The 16,407-nt window shown below is 44.2% G+C and overlaps 2 protein-coding genes and 1 pseudogene across 2 annotated transcripts; 1 reads left to right on the top strand and 2 right to left on the bottom strand.

Moving 5' to 3' along the window:
• Positions 1-2,496: 2,496 nt before the first annotated feature.
• LOC110305449 (olfactory receptor 2AK2-like) lies at positions 2,497-3,417 on the bottom strand. The gene has a single exon (XM_021177438.1). It carries the CDS (start codon positions 3,415-3,417, stop codon positions 2,497-2,499), a length of 921 nt encoding a protein of 306 aa, XP_021033097.1.
• A 7,578-nt stretch (positions 3,418-10,995) lies between these two features.
• LOC110304494 lies at positions 10,996-12,076 on the top strand (annotated as a pseudogene).
• Positions 12,077-15,273: 3,197 nt separating this feature from the next.
• On the bottom strand, positions 15,274-16,194 carry LOC110305450 (olfactory receptor 2AK2-like). Its single transcript, XM_021177440.1, has one exon. It carries the CDS (start codon positions 16,192-16,194, stop codon positions 15,274-15,276), a length of 921 nt encoding a protein of 306 aa, XP_021033099.1.
• Positions 16,195-16,407: the final 213 nt, after the last annotated feature.

Below are 16,407 nucleotides of genomic sequence, written 5' to 3'. Positions count from 1 at the left end.
TCAGGTAACTGTGGGGGTGGAGTCTAGCCAGAATGCCAGAAGCTTGGGACATTGTCTGAATGATATATAGTCACAGAATCATGGAGGTGGGGACTCTGTGGTGTCAGGCACCTGACTCTGGGAATGTGGCTTGCTTTTCTGTCCCTTGTAGAGTTTCCTATGGGGCCGCTGGAGCAAGCCTCATTCAACCAAAATAGGCTGCCTATCACAGTCCCACAGTATCCTGTGCCTGACACTTAGATTTCTATTAAATAACCCAGGTCTTTTGCAAGCATGAATTTTCTCCTCTGTAGGGTATCTCTGGCTATGTTCCCTAACACTATAAAATTTTACTGTATTTTTAAGTGAAATAGAGTAATATGACTTTTCCTCTTCCCTCTACTTCTCAAAACTTCATCCACATTTTGTTCAATTTGTCACCCTCCTTTCATTATTATTGTTACAGAAATGTATGTACTCATATATAGCAAGTAAAATATGTATATAATTAATTATATACACACATATGCAAATACAACTTGTGAAATGCATTCTTTTTGCCCATTTATTTATTCATTTTATATCCAGACTACTCCTTCCTTCCCCCCCCTCACAAATCCCTCCCATGTTCCCTTCCTTCTCCTATGAGAGTGTGGGGACCCTGGGTATCTGCCCACCCTGGTATATAAACGTCATGCAGGTCTAGGTATATCCTTTTCCATTGAGGCAAGACAAGGCAGCCCCAATCAGGGGAATAGGATCCCACTGATAGGCAACAGATGCAATTCATTTTTATTAGTGCCAGTACATGTGTTCCTAATGCCTCTAAAATTATCACTCTTAATTATTGCCACCAATTACAAAGAAGCAACAATGAATCTCTAAAATATTTCACAACATATATTATTATTATTATTATTAATGTATAAGTGTGGATGTGGCCATGGATATATACACATAAGTACTCCTGGAGTCCAGAGGTCTCAGATACCCTGGAGTTGGAACGATTGACAGTTTTGAGATATCTTACAAGCATGCTGAGATTTGAACTCAAGTCCTCTGGAAGAGCAGCAGTGCAACTAACGGCTATGCCACTGCTCTTCCCCACCCCAGATATATACTTTAATACTGGGAATTACTCGTCAGTTACATATCCAAGTACTTAGGGGCATAGAACTTTTCATTTATTGTTTCTTGGACTACATGTCAGTGACTTGACTATTTTGAGCATGCAGGGGACCTAGAGAGATGGCTCAATAGTTAAAAACATTGACTGCTTGTCCAGAGGATCTGTGCTTGATTCCCAGTATCCACATGGTGGCTTAAAAGAATCTGTGACTTCATATTACAGCAAAAACAAAACCTAGTGACCATTTTTTAAAATCAGTGCATGCTGGTACACAACTTTAATCCCAACCCTTGGGAGTCAGAGACAAAAGAGTTGCAGTGAGTTTGAAGCCATTCTGGTCCACATAGGGAACTCCAGGATAGCTGGGACTACATAGAAATATTATATTCATACATACGTACATACATACATGCATACAGACATACAGACATACATACATAAACATGCACACACACATATAATCTTGTTCTTAAAAAGATATTCAGACATTTTCTTGAAATAACATTATTGCTCTCAGAATTTATTGTACATTAGCCATGGACAAAATGCAGATATTTTTATGGATTTCTAAAGAAGAACAATTTGGGGTCTGTTTCTCAAATGTCCTTATCATAAGTTAGCATGGGTGATCAACATAAATATAAACATGGGGAGCTCACCACAAAGTTGTTCGTGGAAAGAGACACAGTGCATACAGTCAGACAGATTCATTGATGATGTTTATTACAAAGTCATAGTGAATTTTGGAAAATAGTATTAATAAAGGGAGTCAGCAAGACATCATTAAACAGCCTAGGAGAGCTTAGAAATCATATTCTCGTGGTAATAGTCACACAAGTATCAAAGCAACCATTAAGTTGGCTCCCTCCTTATTTCTTTCAGAATTGTCCATAAAATATGTCACATTATAAAACCAGACACACATTATTATGTAATTGTTGTGCCTACAAAAAAAAACCAATGAAATATTCCAGATTTATGTAAAATATCTGCACAAGTATAGCTATACTCATAAACTGCAGTAGGGGCTTCCAGAGCAAGTGGAAGGCAAGTGTGGAACAGGCAACTGTATAGAATCCCACAGTTGGAGAAGCCGTGGTACCTTGCACCAGGGCAGATGGTAAGAAAGTTCAGTGGAAAGCCAACCTAGGCTGATGGGCAGCCAGAGATGGCAGGGACAAAGACAAAGTCCTTCCGTATCCCCAGGAGCCAACATTCAGATCAAACCATCAACCCGGTGTGACACTGTGGGCAAAGGTTCCGGTTCTCGTTCATTCAGCAAGACAAGCTGATAAGCTTCCACCAGAATATCAATCCTGAAATCATTCCAGAGAGTGTACAAGACTAACTTTAGATCAGTCCACCCCAAAGTCCCATGTAAATCTCCATCACCCCCTTTGTCTCCTCAGTGCCCCCATGACCTCCTTGTTCCTCAGGCTGTAGATGAATGGGTTCAGAACAGGGGTGACGATTGAGTAGAGCACAGCCACCACTTTGTCCCTTCCAGGAGAATGCAAGGAGTGTGGCTGGGTGTAGGTGCAGAGACCAGTGACATAGAACAGACTAGCCACAGTTAGGTGTGAGGAGCAGGTGGACACAGCTCTACTCTGTCCCTGCCCTGAACCCATCTGGAATACAACAACCAACACCCGAGCATAGGAAGCTAGGATGGCCAGGAAGGGGAGCAACACAAGGACAAGGACACTCATGACAATCATATGCTCATATTGGGATGTGTCTTCACACACAAGTGGCAAGAGAGATGGAACCTCACAGAAAAAGTGGTTAACTATCCTAGAGCCACAGAAAGGAAGTTGAAACACATACACTGTATGCGCTAAAGCATTGATGGAGCTGCTGCTCCAGGCACCGGCGACCATGGAGCAGCAGATCTTCCTGCTCATGAGCACAGGGTAGTGCAAGGGCTGGCAGATGGCTATATACCTGTCATAGGACATGAAGCCCAGCAGGAGAGCTTCACACCCAGCAAGACTCATAAACATAAAGACTTGGATCTCACATCCTAAAATGGAAATGGCCTTGGTGTCTGAGAGGAAGTTAGCTCCCATCTTGGGCACAGTGGTAGATATGCACATCATGTCGATGATGGAAAGCTGGCTGAGGAAGAAGTACATGGGGGTGTGGAGTCTTCGGTCCAGCCTTATGAGGAGGACCAGTGTGATGTTGCCTATGAGAGCCACTGCAAAGATTATGGAGATGACTGTGAAGAGGAAGGTGTCCATGTGTCCATACTGGAAAAGACCAACCAAGGTGAAGTCTGTCCCGCAGCTGTGATTTCCTGTTCCCATGGCTTAGACTGAACCATCAGAGCAGATGCACTATGGAAAGGGCGTGGCCTGGTGAGGACTGTCCTTGAGGATACATTTCTGGACTAGCTGTAGGGCACACTTCTATCCTTCTTTTACACTTTCATCTATTGAAAAGCAGTTCTTTTAGTTATTTTTATTTATTATAATTTCTGCAAAATAGGCAATAGTTACACATTCTAATGTCAGGCTTTTGTTTCAGAGGGTGCATGCAGCATGCATGCATTAAGTCATGGGATCTCTTCTCTATCCCCTTCATTTCTCCTGGTCATTTCTCATGTTTGAGGTCTGCAAGCTCTTCTGATCAAGGTCTTCATGAATAGAAATACCCCAAGCTCTTTGTAAGGGATTCATGTCACAATCAGCTCTTCTTACCAGAGAAAGGACTTTCAATTTTTTTGTTTTGTTTTTTGTTTTTGTTTTTTAGGACAGGGTTTGTCTGTATAGCCCTGGCTGTCCTGGAACTCACTTTGTAGACCAGGCTGGCCTCGAACTCAGAAATCAGCCTGCCTCTGCCTCCCGAGTGCTGGGATTAAAGGCGTGCACTACCACACCAGGCCAGAAAGAACTTTTAAAAGGCTTTTTTTTTTGATACAATTTTGTGTAGCTCATGTTGGTTTTGGAACACCATGTAGCCACAATCATAAAATAAAATCACAATCTTGTTATCCTCCTGCCTCTGTCTCCCATGTGTTAGGATTACAAGTGTGCACTATCACACCCACATTATGAAATACTGGATCAAACAAAGCTTTGCTGCAGGATACATGAACACTTTCCAGCTGAACTAAATCCCTAGTCCTGCATGCATTACTTGAACTCAACATAGAATAAATTAACAACTTGAAGTTTGCCATGCAACAAGTCAACACACTCTATGTCAATAATGAGTAAATTACAATAAAAAATGAATTTAAAAAACCCTGAGAAACAGTTTATCACACCACAATAAATGTCATGCTAAGCACATTGCAATGTCCTGCACCATAGCTATAGGGTGGTGATCCAGATCTATTTGCCTGTGGGGTCACAGCTAAGGGTAGAAGCATGAGTTCAGCCACACATAGCACCGTCTATTTGAATTGTCAGCCAGCCTCAAACCTTACAGAGAGAGATGAGGTGATTCGGCATTTTTCCTGACCATCACAGACTCAGCAAAGAGTTTACTATCAACAAAATGAGCAGCAGCTTGGAGATGCCTCCATTACAGCACTGCCTTTTCTCACAGCCTCGCCAGGCACACAGGTCTGTGTCACTGGCCTGCATGTTTAGTATGAATTTGAAGACAGATGTCTCAGGCTTCTACTATGCAATGGTTTAACCATGGTCAGTAACTCATCAAGGCGCCCAGGAACTGGACAAATGGTGCAACTAGGGATGTGGAAACAGCAACTTCACAGGAAAGTTAAAAAACACTCAAGCCAACAGTAGAATTAAATGCACCATGAATTATACAAATATTTACTATATGCAGTGAATTAAACCCTTGCTATTTTAAAAGTATTTTAGAAATGCAGTAGAATCTGCTGCATATCAGGAATATGGTGGAATATATAATTCTAGGATAACGCTAGTTTTAAAAACTGAGGTCTAAACAAAAAAAAAGAGATGTCTTTCTATACCCCAAGAAGGAACCCTGTGACTCTGCCTGGTCCTCCTTAAGGGAAGAATTTGCTAGACTGCATGCCTGTGTTCCCATGTGGGAACACTGAGCCTCAGCTCTCACCTCTAAAACTGTGAGATGGCTACGCAGTCACTTTCACAATGCACATATTTTTAAAGCAATACCTAAAAATAATTCAAGCCTGGAATGAATCTAAATCAGAACATGAGCCAAGAAGAAAAGGATGCAGTGTGCAGTACAGGGTGATGACTGTCAGACATACCTGAACCAGCAGTGGAGAACAAGTTGTGACTTCTCAATAATCCTCACTCAGTTCTGCTTCACTTCAATGCTTCACTGGCTGCAGGGCTCCTTGACAGCTTAAGGGATGTGCCAGCAACAAAGCTTCTGGTCTCCACCCACCTGAGCTTTGAACATGGCCCTTTCTTCCAGATTTCTAGGGATATGGGTTTTGTGCCATATCCTAGGATAACCCATTCATAATAACTCAACTGTGGTCTATACAGCCTCTTGGTTGCAGAAAAATCTTCTCTCTAGAAAGGTGATAGGGAAAGAAACCTGCAAGGGCTAACTTCCTGACAGTTCACCCCACTGAGACACAGTTACTAGACAGTGCGCCCATGCCTTCCTCGATGACCTTTGAAAGGAAATTATGATATTTGTGATCCTTTGTTTTTACCAAACAGGAAAGGAAAGTGATGTGTTCTGAGGGATGTATTCACCTGAGCCAAGTCATCTGAAGTAGAAAGGCTACACTCCCATGGCCTCTAATCTCAACCGTGTTTTAGGAACCACTCCTGTTCTGTGAATTTGGAAGCGGTTCCTTTCGCCTTATATAAATAGACCTTCAGTCAGCACTAAATCCTGAGTGGAAAATAGAATTGAAATAAAAAAAAAACTGTCATTTTTCTAACCCTGGCAAATGCGTTGGATGTCTCCAAGGGTCTGGCTACCTGATGAAGGTTGAGACTCACAGGAGTTCTGTCTCAGACCTTCTGGGAAAACTAGTCTCCCATCCACAATTAAACACACTGTGACAGAATATGTGTTTCATTAGAACTGCTGTCTGCATTCCATTTCAGAAAAGGACTTAAAATAGAGTTCAGAATTAATTTTCAAAAGTTTGTTTGAATTACTAACAGTTACAATTGGAAATTTGAAAATTCTGGTTCTAATGTTCATGTGAGATACACACAGCTGCTCATAAGTAATGATCTGAAAGGTATAGATAACCCAAAAGCAACCGTATGATATTTTAGGAGTCGAATAATCCAGGCTTTGGTATGTTCCAGTATTACAGCACCTACCCCTGATAACCACTTGATAACTGAGGTAGACTCAAACTTCTCAAAGTCGCAGGTACACTCAGATGTGCTGATACTTCATTGTATCCAGTGGAGAATGGATTGGGCTGTCTCTAAGTGCCCACTTAATCTCTCCCTACTGCAACCAAGTTATTTTATTGAATTGCAGTAAGATTGAATGGAATGATCATCCTTGCATACTGGGGTGACATCAGTGACCCTTGCTCAATTGGAAAATGAGAAAGAAGCAGGGACCTGGGCAGAGTGACAACTGGAGTTGAGATCCAGAGGAAGCCAATGTGGGTTCTGCCTGCCTCATAGGCAGCTGGTTCCTAGGTTCCTAGCATGTGCACTATACAACACTTTATAACAGCACCCATGGCAGGAATCTTCATTTACAGTGAATGCTAACCAAGGGTTTGGGCTGAAGATATGTCTAGATGTGAAAAGACAAGTAGTTTTGGATCTTATCTCAAGAAGCAGAATATAAAGTGAATTGTGTTCTGAGGAGTCTCTCAACCCACCATCTGGAAAGCCCTAGGGTTTGTACAAGTGGTTTGGCAATGCTACAGAAGAAAATATTCAGTAACAAATCCTTGGATGGTGAGGTGGCTCAGCAGGGTTACAGTACTCATGATGACCAGCACTGGCATCTCAGCACCCATATACCAAGGCTGGTATCCTACTCACACCTGTACCCCAGCTCCTAGCTGGGCAGAGACAGGAGGATGACTGGTGCTGGCTAGTCCAGTTTAGCTGACCAAACATTATTTGCAGGTTCAGGGAGAGTCTCTGCCTCAAAGGAGGAAGTAAAGAATGAAAGAAGAGGAGATATGACCATCTTCTGTCTTCTGTGTGTGTGTGTGTGTGTGTGTGTGTGTGTGTGTGTGTGTGTGTGAGAGAGAGAGAGAGAGAGAGAGAGAGAGAGAGAGAGAGAGAGAGAGATTGTGTCTATATGTGTGTTCATGGTTCCATACTCCTCTTCCCCAACATGTGTACATTCATGAATACAGGAACACAAACACACAAATAAGTAAATTATACTTCCCAAAACAATAACCTGCCAAATGTGGAGGGGAAGCAGGCTGCGAGGGTTTACTCCCACACTCGCCTGAGGCAATAGGGGGGCACAGGCTTTGTAAGCCATAACAATATCCCTTACCTCTGCTCTAGTAATATGAAATCGAGAAGAAAGTGTTTTGGAATTCACATGAAACTGTGAATGAAATTCATGAGCCAGTTCTACAGGTGTTTGAATCAAAAAGGCAGAAGCAGCTCTAGCAGCTTTATCAACCAAATCATTGCCCTCTGTTAAAGGGCCAGGCAAACCTGTATGAGCTCGAATGTGTTGGACAAAAAATTAATTATTATTAATTTCTCTCAAATTATGTAATAACCTCCATTTTCCCGACTTTTTCTTGATAATAAAAATCGGGGTATTCCAGAGGGGAGTAGAGGGTCTGATATGGCCTAGGTTCAACTGTTCCCTAACCAGCTCTTGTGCTGCTGTTAATTTCTCTGAGGGTAGTGGCCACTGAGGAACCCACACTGGTTCCTCAGTCTTCCAAGTAATGGGTAGAGCTCCCTCAGTGGCCCCTAGGAAAAACCCAAACTGGCTCCGTCATTCTTCCTCTCAATAGTATCAGGGATAGTCTACCTTGTAAATAGCGACCCAAACCTTTACCAAGCTTATATCCCAAATGCAACATCATTCGCTGGGCTTGGGTGGTATATGGTTCTTCATTGTTCAGTTTAAAACCCATCTTTTTCATCAAATCATGCTCCCATAATGAAATAAGGACAGGCAGCACATAGGGCTGGAAATGCCCTGACTGCCCTTCCTTGTCACTCCAACGTAGATGGTGAGAACTAATTTCTGGCATCTGAGCATATCCAAGTCTTCTCAGGGTTTGCTCTGATCACTGACGTGACCAACTCGAGGGCCAATCCTTGACGCTGATGATACTGCGATCTGCGCCAGTGTCCAACAGCCCAGAAATAGATTTTCCCTCTATTATAAGCTGCAATAACGGTCTTTCATCTAAATCTAGGGAGCAAAAAATGGCAGAAGTGCCAGTAGAGCCAAATCCTTGTCCCCTCTTTCTTCCTCCTTAGCTGGGAACTGAGAATGACAACTAGGTAATAAAAGCAACTGAGCTATGCAATCTCTGGGGGAGATGGCTACTATGCTCCTAGGTGAAGAGACCATGATCTTGACTTGTCACGTATAATCTGAATCTATGACTCCAGGATGGACTATCAGGCCCTGCATTGTTACAGAGCTCCTTCCTAAGATCAACCCTACTATATCTGCTGGTAGAGGGCCTTTGAAATCTGAATCCACTAGCTGGACCCCCATACGGGAGGCTAATACCAGTCAGGTGGCAGAACTGAGGTCGAGCCCTGTGCTTCCTCTTGTGGCCCTCCTGGGTTGTTCCACTGCATTGGTGGTCTCAAATTGGGCCATCCCTCTGTGACTGCCCCATATATTTGAGGTCGGGGCCCCCGTCTCCCCTTTTTTGGCCGAGCACCGTCATGCTCGATTGGCTGCCCATGAATATCCTTCACTGAGCGACACTCATGGGCCCAATGATTTCCCTTTTTACATTTTGGACAAAGTCCAGGTACCAGAGGCCGCTGGCATCCCGTTCCAGTCTGTTGCGGGCATTGTCACCTTATATGACCAGGTTCCTCGCATTTGAAAACAGCCTGTATTCCTGGACCCATTCTTTCCTTGGGAGACCTGCACAACTGCAGCAGCCAGTCCTGTGTTAGCTAACGGGCCTCCTACCTCTCTACAGATCTTCATCCATACCTCAAGCCCCCGATGTTTATATGGGTTAATGGCTTGTCTACATTCCTTTGTACATTTTTCAAAAATCAGCTGTTTCACTAATGGCATTGCCGTATCAGGATCTCCAAATACCCTTCCTGCCACCCTGGCCACAAAGTCTGCAAATAGCTCCTGGGGTCCTTGAAGGTTTTTTGTTAAATTACCACTAACCTCTCCCGTGTTAGAGAGGGACTTCCAAGCCTTACCTCTTATTTTATTAATTTGTTCATAAACTTGTATAGGGTAGTTAATCTGTGCAGCGGCGAATCTTCCTTGACCTAATAACATATCCTGATCCCAGGCCGCTTGCCCTGCACTTGCATTCTGAGCGGCCTGTTCACCTGAATATTCTATAAAGAATGCTTTCCAGTCAAGATGCTGTCCAGGGGAAAGACAGTCTCGTGCCAGATTCTGCCAATTGCTGGGAGTTAGACAATAGCGATGCAGAGATTCAAGTTGAGCAATAATGAAAGCAGCACTGACCCTGTAGGCTCGTACCCCTTCTGCCAGTCTTTGAGTTACCTTCCAATCTAGTGGCTCATGGAATCGAGCTCCTTGAGCATCCTGGAAAGCTGGGAAGCAGTGAGCACTTAGCTCTCGCCATGCTTCTGGATGCAAACTATGCCCTGTGGCGCCTTCGGGAGCATAACTAGGTGGCCAGGAGCTGATGGCTGCACTTTTACTTTCACTTTTTTTAAACTGTCCGCTATGCTTTCCAAGTCATCTTCGGACATGTCACTTCTGTGATCTCTCCTCTCTTACTTGGTTCAAAGCCTCATTCCCCTTCTGCAGCTCAGCTCCGCATCTTTCCTTGTCCTCTATACAATTGCGAATTAACTTCCATACCGGTAGAACCCTTTTTGCGAGGATTCCCTGTTCCTCTGCAAACTTCAAATCTTTTCCTAACTTCTCCCAGCTCGGTCCAGTAAGGTGACCAGAGACTGGGAACCATGGCCTGATCTACCGCTTTCAGAAATTTTTCTAGGGTTTCCTTTTTCAGCCCAATTCCTTTCACCTTTAGGAGGTCTTTTAAGGCCTGACGAACAGAATGTCCTGACATTGTGTTTCCCATAGTGCTAGGTGTAACTTTAATTGTCTCACTCCAAGAACCTTAATAGTCCCTAATCCGGGAACCTAATAATCTCTAACCGAGAACCTGAATCATCCCACTTACCGGGGAGCTTTCCAACCGGCTACCCTGACTGCCGAGAGTTCTGGACTCCTCACGTCCCTGTACAGGTTCCAGCACTGGTCGCTACCACTACCAACTCTGATCAGCAGAAAAGAAGCGACGAAACCGATGTCCTTCTCAAGGCAGTTTATTCAGGAACTTCACAATGTGCAGGAAAAAGAAGAATCCCCGACCTCTCTCGGCCATCCCCCTTTATGCCCTCTCGTCCACTCCCCATCACCCCAGGATATGAGGAAGTCAGGTGCCAGTCATAAGACTTGGCAGCAGTCCCGGGCGCCATCTTGGGGCCTGCTGTTAACCAAGACAACCAAGTGAAATCCCCAGACCCCAATCTGTGTCCCCCAGAAATCCAAGAATACATGAGGTCTGCCCTGTCGCCTCTACAATCCAATTTCCAGTCCATACCTCCACCTGCAATCCCAGATGTCTACTGCCATCAGGAAATACCAGCTTTAACTGCAATCCCAGAGGCCTACTGTCATCAAGCACTACAAGGCCTAGCAACACCAGGGACAACCAAGTGGCTAAAGGCCAATGTAAGAACACAATCAAATTCCTTTGTGATGGAGTGAGCGTTGCAGGGACTCCTGACCCGACCTGGGAATGAATGTCTGGGTTTGGGGGTGCGAGGCCGGGGGAGGTTAAGCAGCCTGGGGCACTTAAGGCAGAGAAGGAGGGTGAGGACCGCAACCCTTGGTCTCTGCTCGGCGTGGCCATGAGGCAGACTCCGATCACTTGCTCAGGCCATATGCCGGCTGTGGTGGATTTGTCCTTCAGTGGCATCACGCCTAAAGGCTGCTTTCTGATCAGTGCTTGCAAAGATGGCAAACCTATGCTACACCAGGGAGATACAGGAGACTAGATTGGAACTTTATTTGGGTCATAAAGGTGCTGTTTGGGGTACAACATTGAATAATAAAGATGCCACCAAAACTGCTACAGCAGCTGCAGACATCACAGAGTGTGTGATGCTGTCTCAGGAGATGAATTGATGACCCTGGTTCATCAGCACATTGTCAAGACTGAATTTCACACAGGATAGCAGTTACCTGCTTACTGGGGACAGGATAAACTGTTGCACATACACGACTTGAAAAACCTGAAGCAGAACCTAAGGAAATTAATGGTCACACTTCCGATATTAAAAAGGTCTGTGGTGCAATGAAGATAAATCGATCCTTTCAGCTGATGATAAAACTGTTTGGCTCTGGCATCATGCCACAATGACAGAAGTGAAATCTTAAAATGTAATATGTCTGTTAGCAGCACAAAATATATTCCTGAGGGAGAGATCTTGGTTATTACTTTCCGGACTTGGTTATTAAAGTCCGGAGCCAATTAAATCCTTTGAAGCTCCTGCGACCATCAGTTCTGCATCTCTTCATCCAGAGAAGGAATTTTTTGTTGCAGGTGGAGAAGCTTTAAACTGTATAAGTACTTTTATAATAGTGGAGGAGAATTAGAATCCTACAAACGTCACGTTGGTCTCATTCAGTGTGAGATTCAGTCCTGATGGTGAACTCTATGCCAGTGGTTCTGAAGATGGGACACTGAGATTGAGGCAAACTGTGGTAGGAAAGCCTTCTGACCTGTGGAAATGTGTGCTTCCTGAGGAAGACAGTGGGAAATTGGTAAAGTCAAAGATCTGATTTCCAGAAACAGCAGAAGAGCTGGAAGAAATTGCTTAGTTGTACATCTGACATCACTCATGACCTCAAGACATGGGCATAATGAAGGCAGACTCTTGGCCAAAATATCATGTGAATCGCTGGGGTCTATTTACTTCCTGGTAGAGTCTTTGTTCTCCTCTGAAATGTCATAAGCTAGGTGTCCACAGCCCACATTTTTCTCAAAGGTCTTGTCTCTGAGCTTCCACCAAATGCTGCACTGAGTTCTGCTTCCAGTACACTGAGGCTTTTGTATCCTAAAAGTACTAAATTCTCCATTCCAGGCAGAAGACACTACCAGAGTCCCCAAAACTGCATAGTCAGGTTTTCTCCATCAATGGTTCTGACACTTGGTACCAATTCCTGTATTGGTTTCATTTCCTGGTGCTGTGACAAAATACCCTAATGAAAAAGCACCTTGAGGGAGAAAGTTTCTTGGTTTGCAGTCCCAGAGGAACATGGCCATGAGGATTGGGAAGACATGGAAGCCAGGAGGGACTGCATGGTGGTTCGGACGGGAGACTGGCTTTTCTAATTGCAGCTGCACTCAGCAAGCAGAGCCCAGGACAGGAAGTAAGGTCCACATCCTGAAGGTCCATCCTAGTGACCCACTTCACTGAGGCTCCATAGCATAAAGGTTCCAAATCTCCCCCCAACCATTGTCACTGAGGATAGAGGGTTCAAACGTAGGATCTGTAGGGACAGATGACCCTGGAATCACAGCAATGGCGGACACGTGAGGTGAGAGTATTGAGGATACGTAGCAACCTCAGGCTTTCAGTTTAGAGAGAGCTTATGGATCACATAAACGACAAGAAAAGAGCAAAAGCCAGCCATTCATGGAGGATGCAATTCCTTTTTTTTTTTTAAACTTTTATTTTATCTGCATTGATGTGAGGGTGTCAGGCACTCTGGAAATCAAGTTTCAGGAAGTTGTGAGCTGTGAATTAGTGCTAGAAACTGAACCCAGATCTGTTTGGAAGAACAGGAAGTGCTCTTAACCACTGAGCCATCTCTCCAGTGACACTCATGGAGTTTTGTCACAGAAACAGAAAACTAAGTCAGGTTGAGGGAGGTATCCTGTGCTTGACACTGCTTGACACTTAGATTTCTATTAAATAGCCCAGGTCTTTGGAGAGCACTATTTTTCTCCTCTGTATGGTATCTCTGGATAAATTCACTTTCACTTAAAAATTTCAATATATTTTACATTCGCTCTTCACTTTCTTCCCTCAAACTCTATCCACATTCACCAGTTTCAATTTGATAGCTTCCTTTCATTGATAATCATTGTCACACACATGTATATATCCATATGTAGTATGTAATATATAAATGTATACACGTGTATGCACGTACAACTTGTGGGGTACATCCTTTATTTCCATTAATTAATCTATTTATTCAATTTACACTTGATTGCTGCCCCTCCCATTTCCTGCTCACATGATCCCTCTATAATCCCGCTTCCTCTTTTCCTCTGAGCAGGTGGGGGTCCCCTGGGTACCTCCTCACCCTGGTACATCAAGTCTCTGCAAGGCAGGGTGCATCCTCTTCCCACTGAGGCAGGATAACTCAGCCCAAAAAGGGGAATGGGATGCCACAGAGACAATATGTGCAATTAATTTTTATTAGTGCCAAGAAGAGTTGTTTCTATGTGTCATTAAAATTATCACTCTAATAATTGAAACCCATTACAAAGAAGCAACAAAAATTTCTAAAACATTTCATACCATACATCATGATGATGATGATGATGCATAAGTGTGTATGTAGACATGGATATGTGCACATTAGTACTCCTGGAGGACAGAAGCCTCAGATACTGGGGAGTTGGAGCTACTGAGCTACCTTACAAGGGGGCTAGAATTTGAACTCAAGGCCTCTGGAAGAGCAGTCAGTGCTACTAAGGACCACACCAACACTCAAGCCCCACAACATATCTATTTTAACACTGAGAAATACTTGTCATGTTACTTATACCAGTACTATAGTGCATAGAAGTTTTCATTTATTGAATCTAGGACTGCATGACAATGACTTGACTATTTTAAGAATGCAGGGGACCTAGAGAGATGGCTCACAGTTAAAAGCACTGACTGCTCCTCCAGAGGACCCAGGTTTGATTCCCAGGATCCACATGGTGGCACACAAGCATCTCTAGTGTCAAAATAAAACAAAAACAAAGGCCAGTGATTGTTTTCTTTAAATCTGTGGATGCTGGCATACAACGTTATTCGCAAAACTAGTTTGATCCACATAGGGACCTCCGGGATAGTTAGGACTACATACAATGCACACACACACACACACACACACACACACACACACACACACACAATTTCCAGAAAATTTTCTTGAAATAAAATTATTGCTATCAGCATTTATTATATATTAGCCAAGGATAAAATACAGAAATTGTTCATGATTTGTTAAAGCATTGCCATTCTGAGTCTTCTTGTCTGAATGTCCTTACCATAAGCTAGCGTGCCTGCTGAGAGATCCACATACAACTGAACATCTGTTCATGGAAAGAGACACAGTGCATACTGACAGACAGATCCATTGATGATGTTTATTACGAAGCCACTGGTGAAATTGTGGAAGAATATTGATAAAGGGAGTCAGCAAGACATGGTTAAAGAGCTCGGGAGAGCTCAGAATTCTTATTCAGGTGGTAATAGTTGCACAAGCATCAAAGCCAGCATTCACTTCTCTCCTTCCATATTTCTCTCAGAATTGTCCTTAAAACATGTCACAGTATAAAACCACACACTCTTATATAATAGTTGCACCTGCAAAGAAAGCCAGTAAAATATCCCAGATTTATGTAAAATATCTGCAAATGTACATCTGTACTCATAAACTGTAGAAAGAGCATCCAGAGAATGAGACAGCCAGCCACTGTACTGACTCCCACAGTATGAGAGCCTTGCATCAGGGCAGGAGGTGCTGTGGAAAGCCAACCCAGGCTGGCAGGCAGCCAGAGATGTCAGGGCCAGGGCCAGGGTCCTTCAATCTCCTTCAGAGCCAACATTCAGATTTAGACCATCACCTCAGTGTGACACTGTGAGCGAAGGATTGTGCTCTTGTTCAGTCACTGAGACAAGCTGATGGACTTCTACCAGAATATGGATCCTCAAACTGTCCAAGGCAGCATTCAAGACCAGCCTCCATATCAGTTCACAGGGTGACCCAAAGTCCCCTGTAAATCTCCATCACCCCATTTGTCTCCTCAGCGCCCCCATGACCTCCTTGTTCCTCAGGCTATAGATGAATGGGTTCAGAACAGGGGTGACGATTGAGTAGAGCACAGCCACCACTTTGTCCCTTCCAGGAGAATGCAAGGAGTGTGGCTGGGTGTAGGTGGAGAGTCCAGTGACATAAAACAGGCTGGCCACAGTCAGGTGTGAGGAGCAGGTGGACACAGCTCTACTCTGTCCCTTCCCTGAACCCATCTGGAGTACAACAACCAACACCCGAGCATAGGAAGCTAGGATGGCCAGGAAGGGGAGCAGCAGAATGACAAGTCCACTCACCAGGACTGTATGCTCATACTGGGATGTATCTTCACACACCAGTGGCAGGAGAGATGGAACCTCACAGAAAAAGTGGTTAACCATCCTAGAGCCACAGAATGGAAGTTGAAATACATATACTGTGTGCATGAATGCATTGATGGAGCTGCTGCTCCAAGCACTGGCAACCATGGAGCAGCAGATCTTCCTGCTCATGAGCACAGGGTAGTGCAAGGGTCGGCAGATGGCTATATACCTGTCATAGGACATGAAGCCCAGCAGGAGGGCTTCAGATCCACCCAGGGTCAGAAACACAAAGGCTTGGATCACACAGCCCAGAAAGGAAATGGCCTTGGTGTCTGAGAGGAAGTTAGCTGTCATCTTGGGTACAGTGGTGGAGATGTACATCATATCAATGATGGAGAGCTGGCTGAGGAGGAAGTACATGGGGGTGTGGAGTCTTCGGTCCAGCCTGATGAGGAGGACCAGTGTGATGTTGCCTATGAGAGCCACTGCGAAGAGGATGGCGATCAGTATGAAGAGGAAGGTGTCCATGTGTCCATACTGGAAAAGGCCAACCAAGCTGAAGTCTGTCCCACAGCTGTGGTTTCCTGTCTCCATGCCTTAGACTGAACCATCAGAGCAGATGCACCCTGGAAAGGGCGTGGCCTGGTGAGGACTGTCCTTGAGGAGGAAATGACAATTATTACATAGGATAGTTTTCCTGAATAGCTCTAGGGCACTCTCTCTTTAGGGCATACACATACTTCTCTCTCTCTTTCTCTTTCTCTCTCTCTCTTTCTTTCTGTATTAAAAATATTCCTCTTCAGTTAT

Source organism: Mus caroli, chromosome 11 (genome assembly GCF_900094665.2).
Source record: "Mus caroli chromosome 11, CAROLI_EIJ_v1.1, whole genome shotgun sequence".
NCBI lineage: Eukaryota > Metazoa > Chordata > Mammalia > Rodentia > Muridae > Mus > Mus caroli.
Note: the sequence above shows the minus strand (reverse complement) of the source record. Positions and strands in the feature narration are given on the sequence as shown.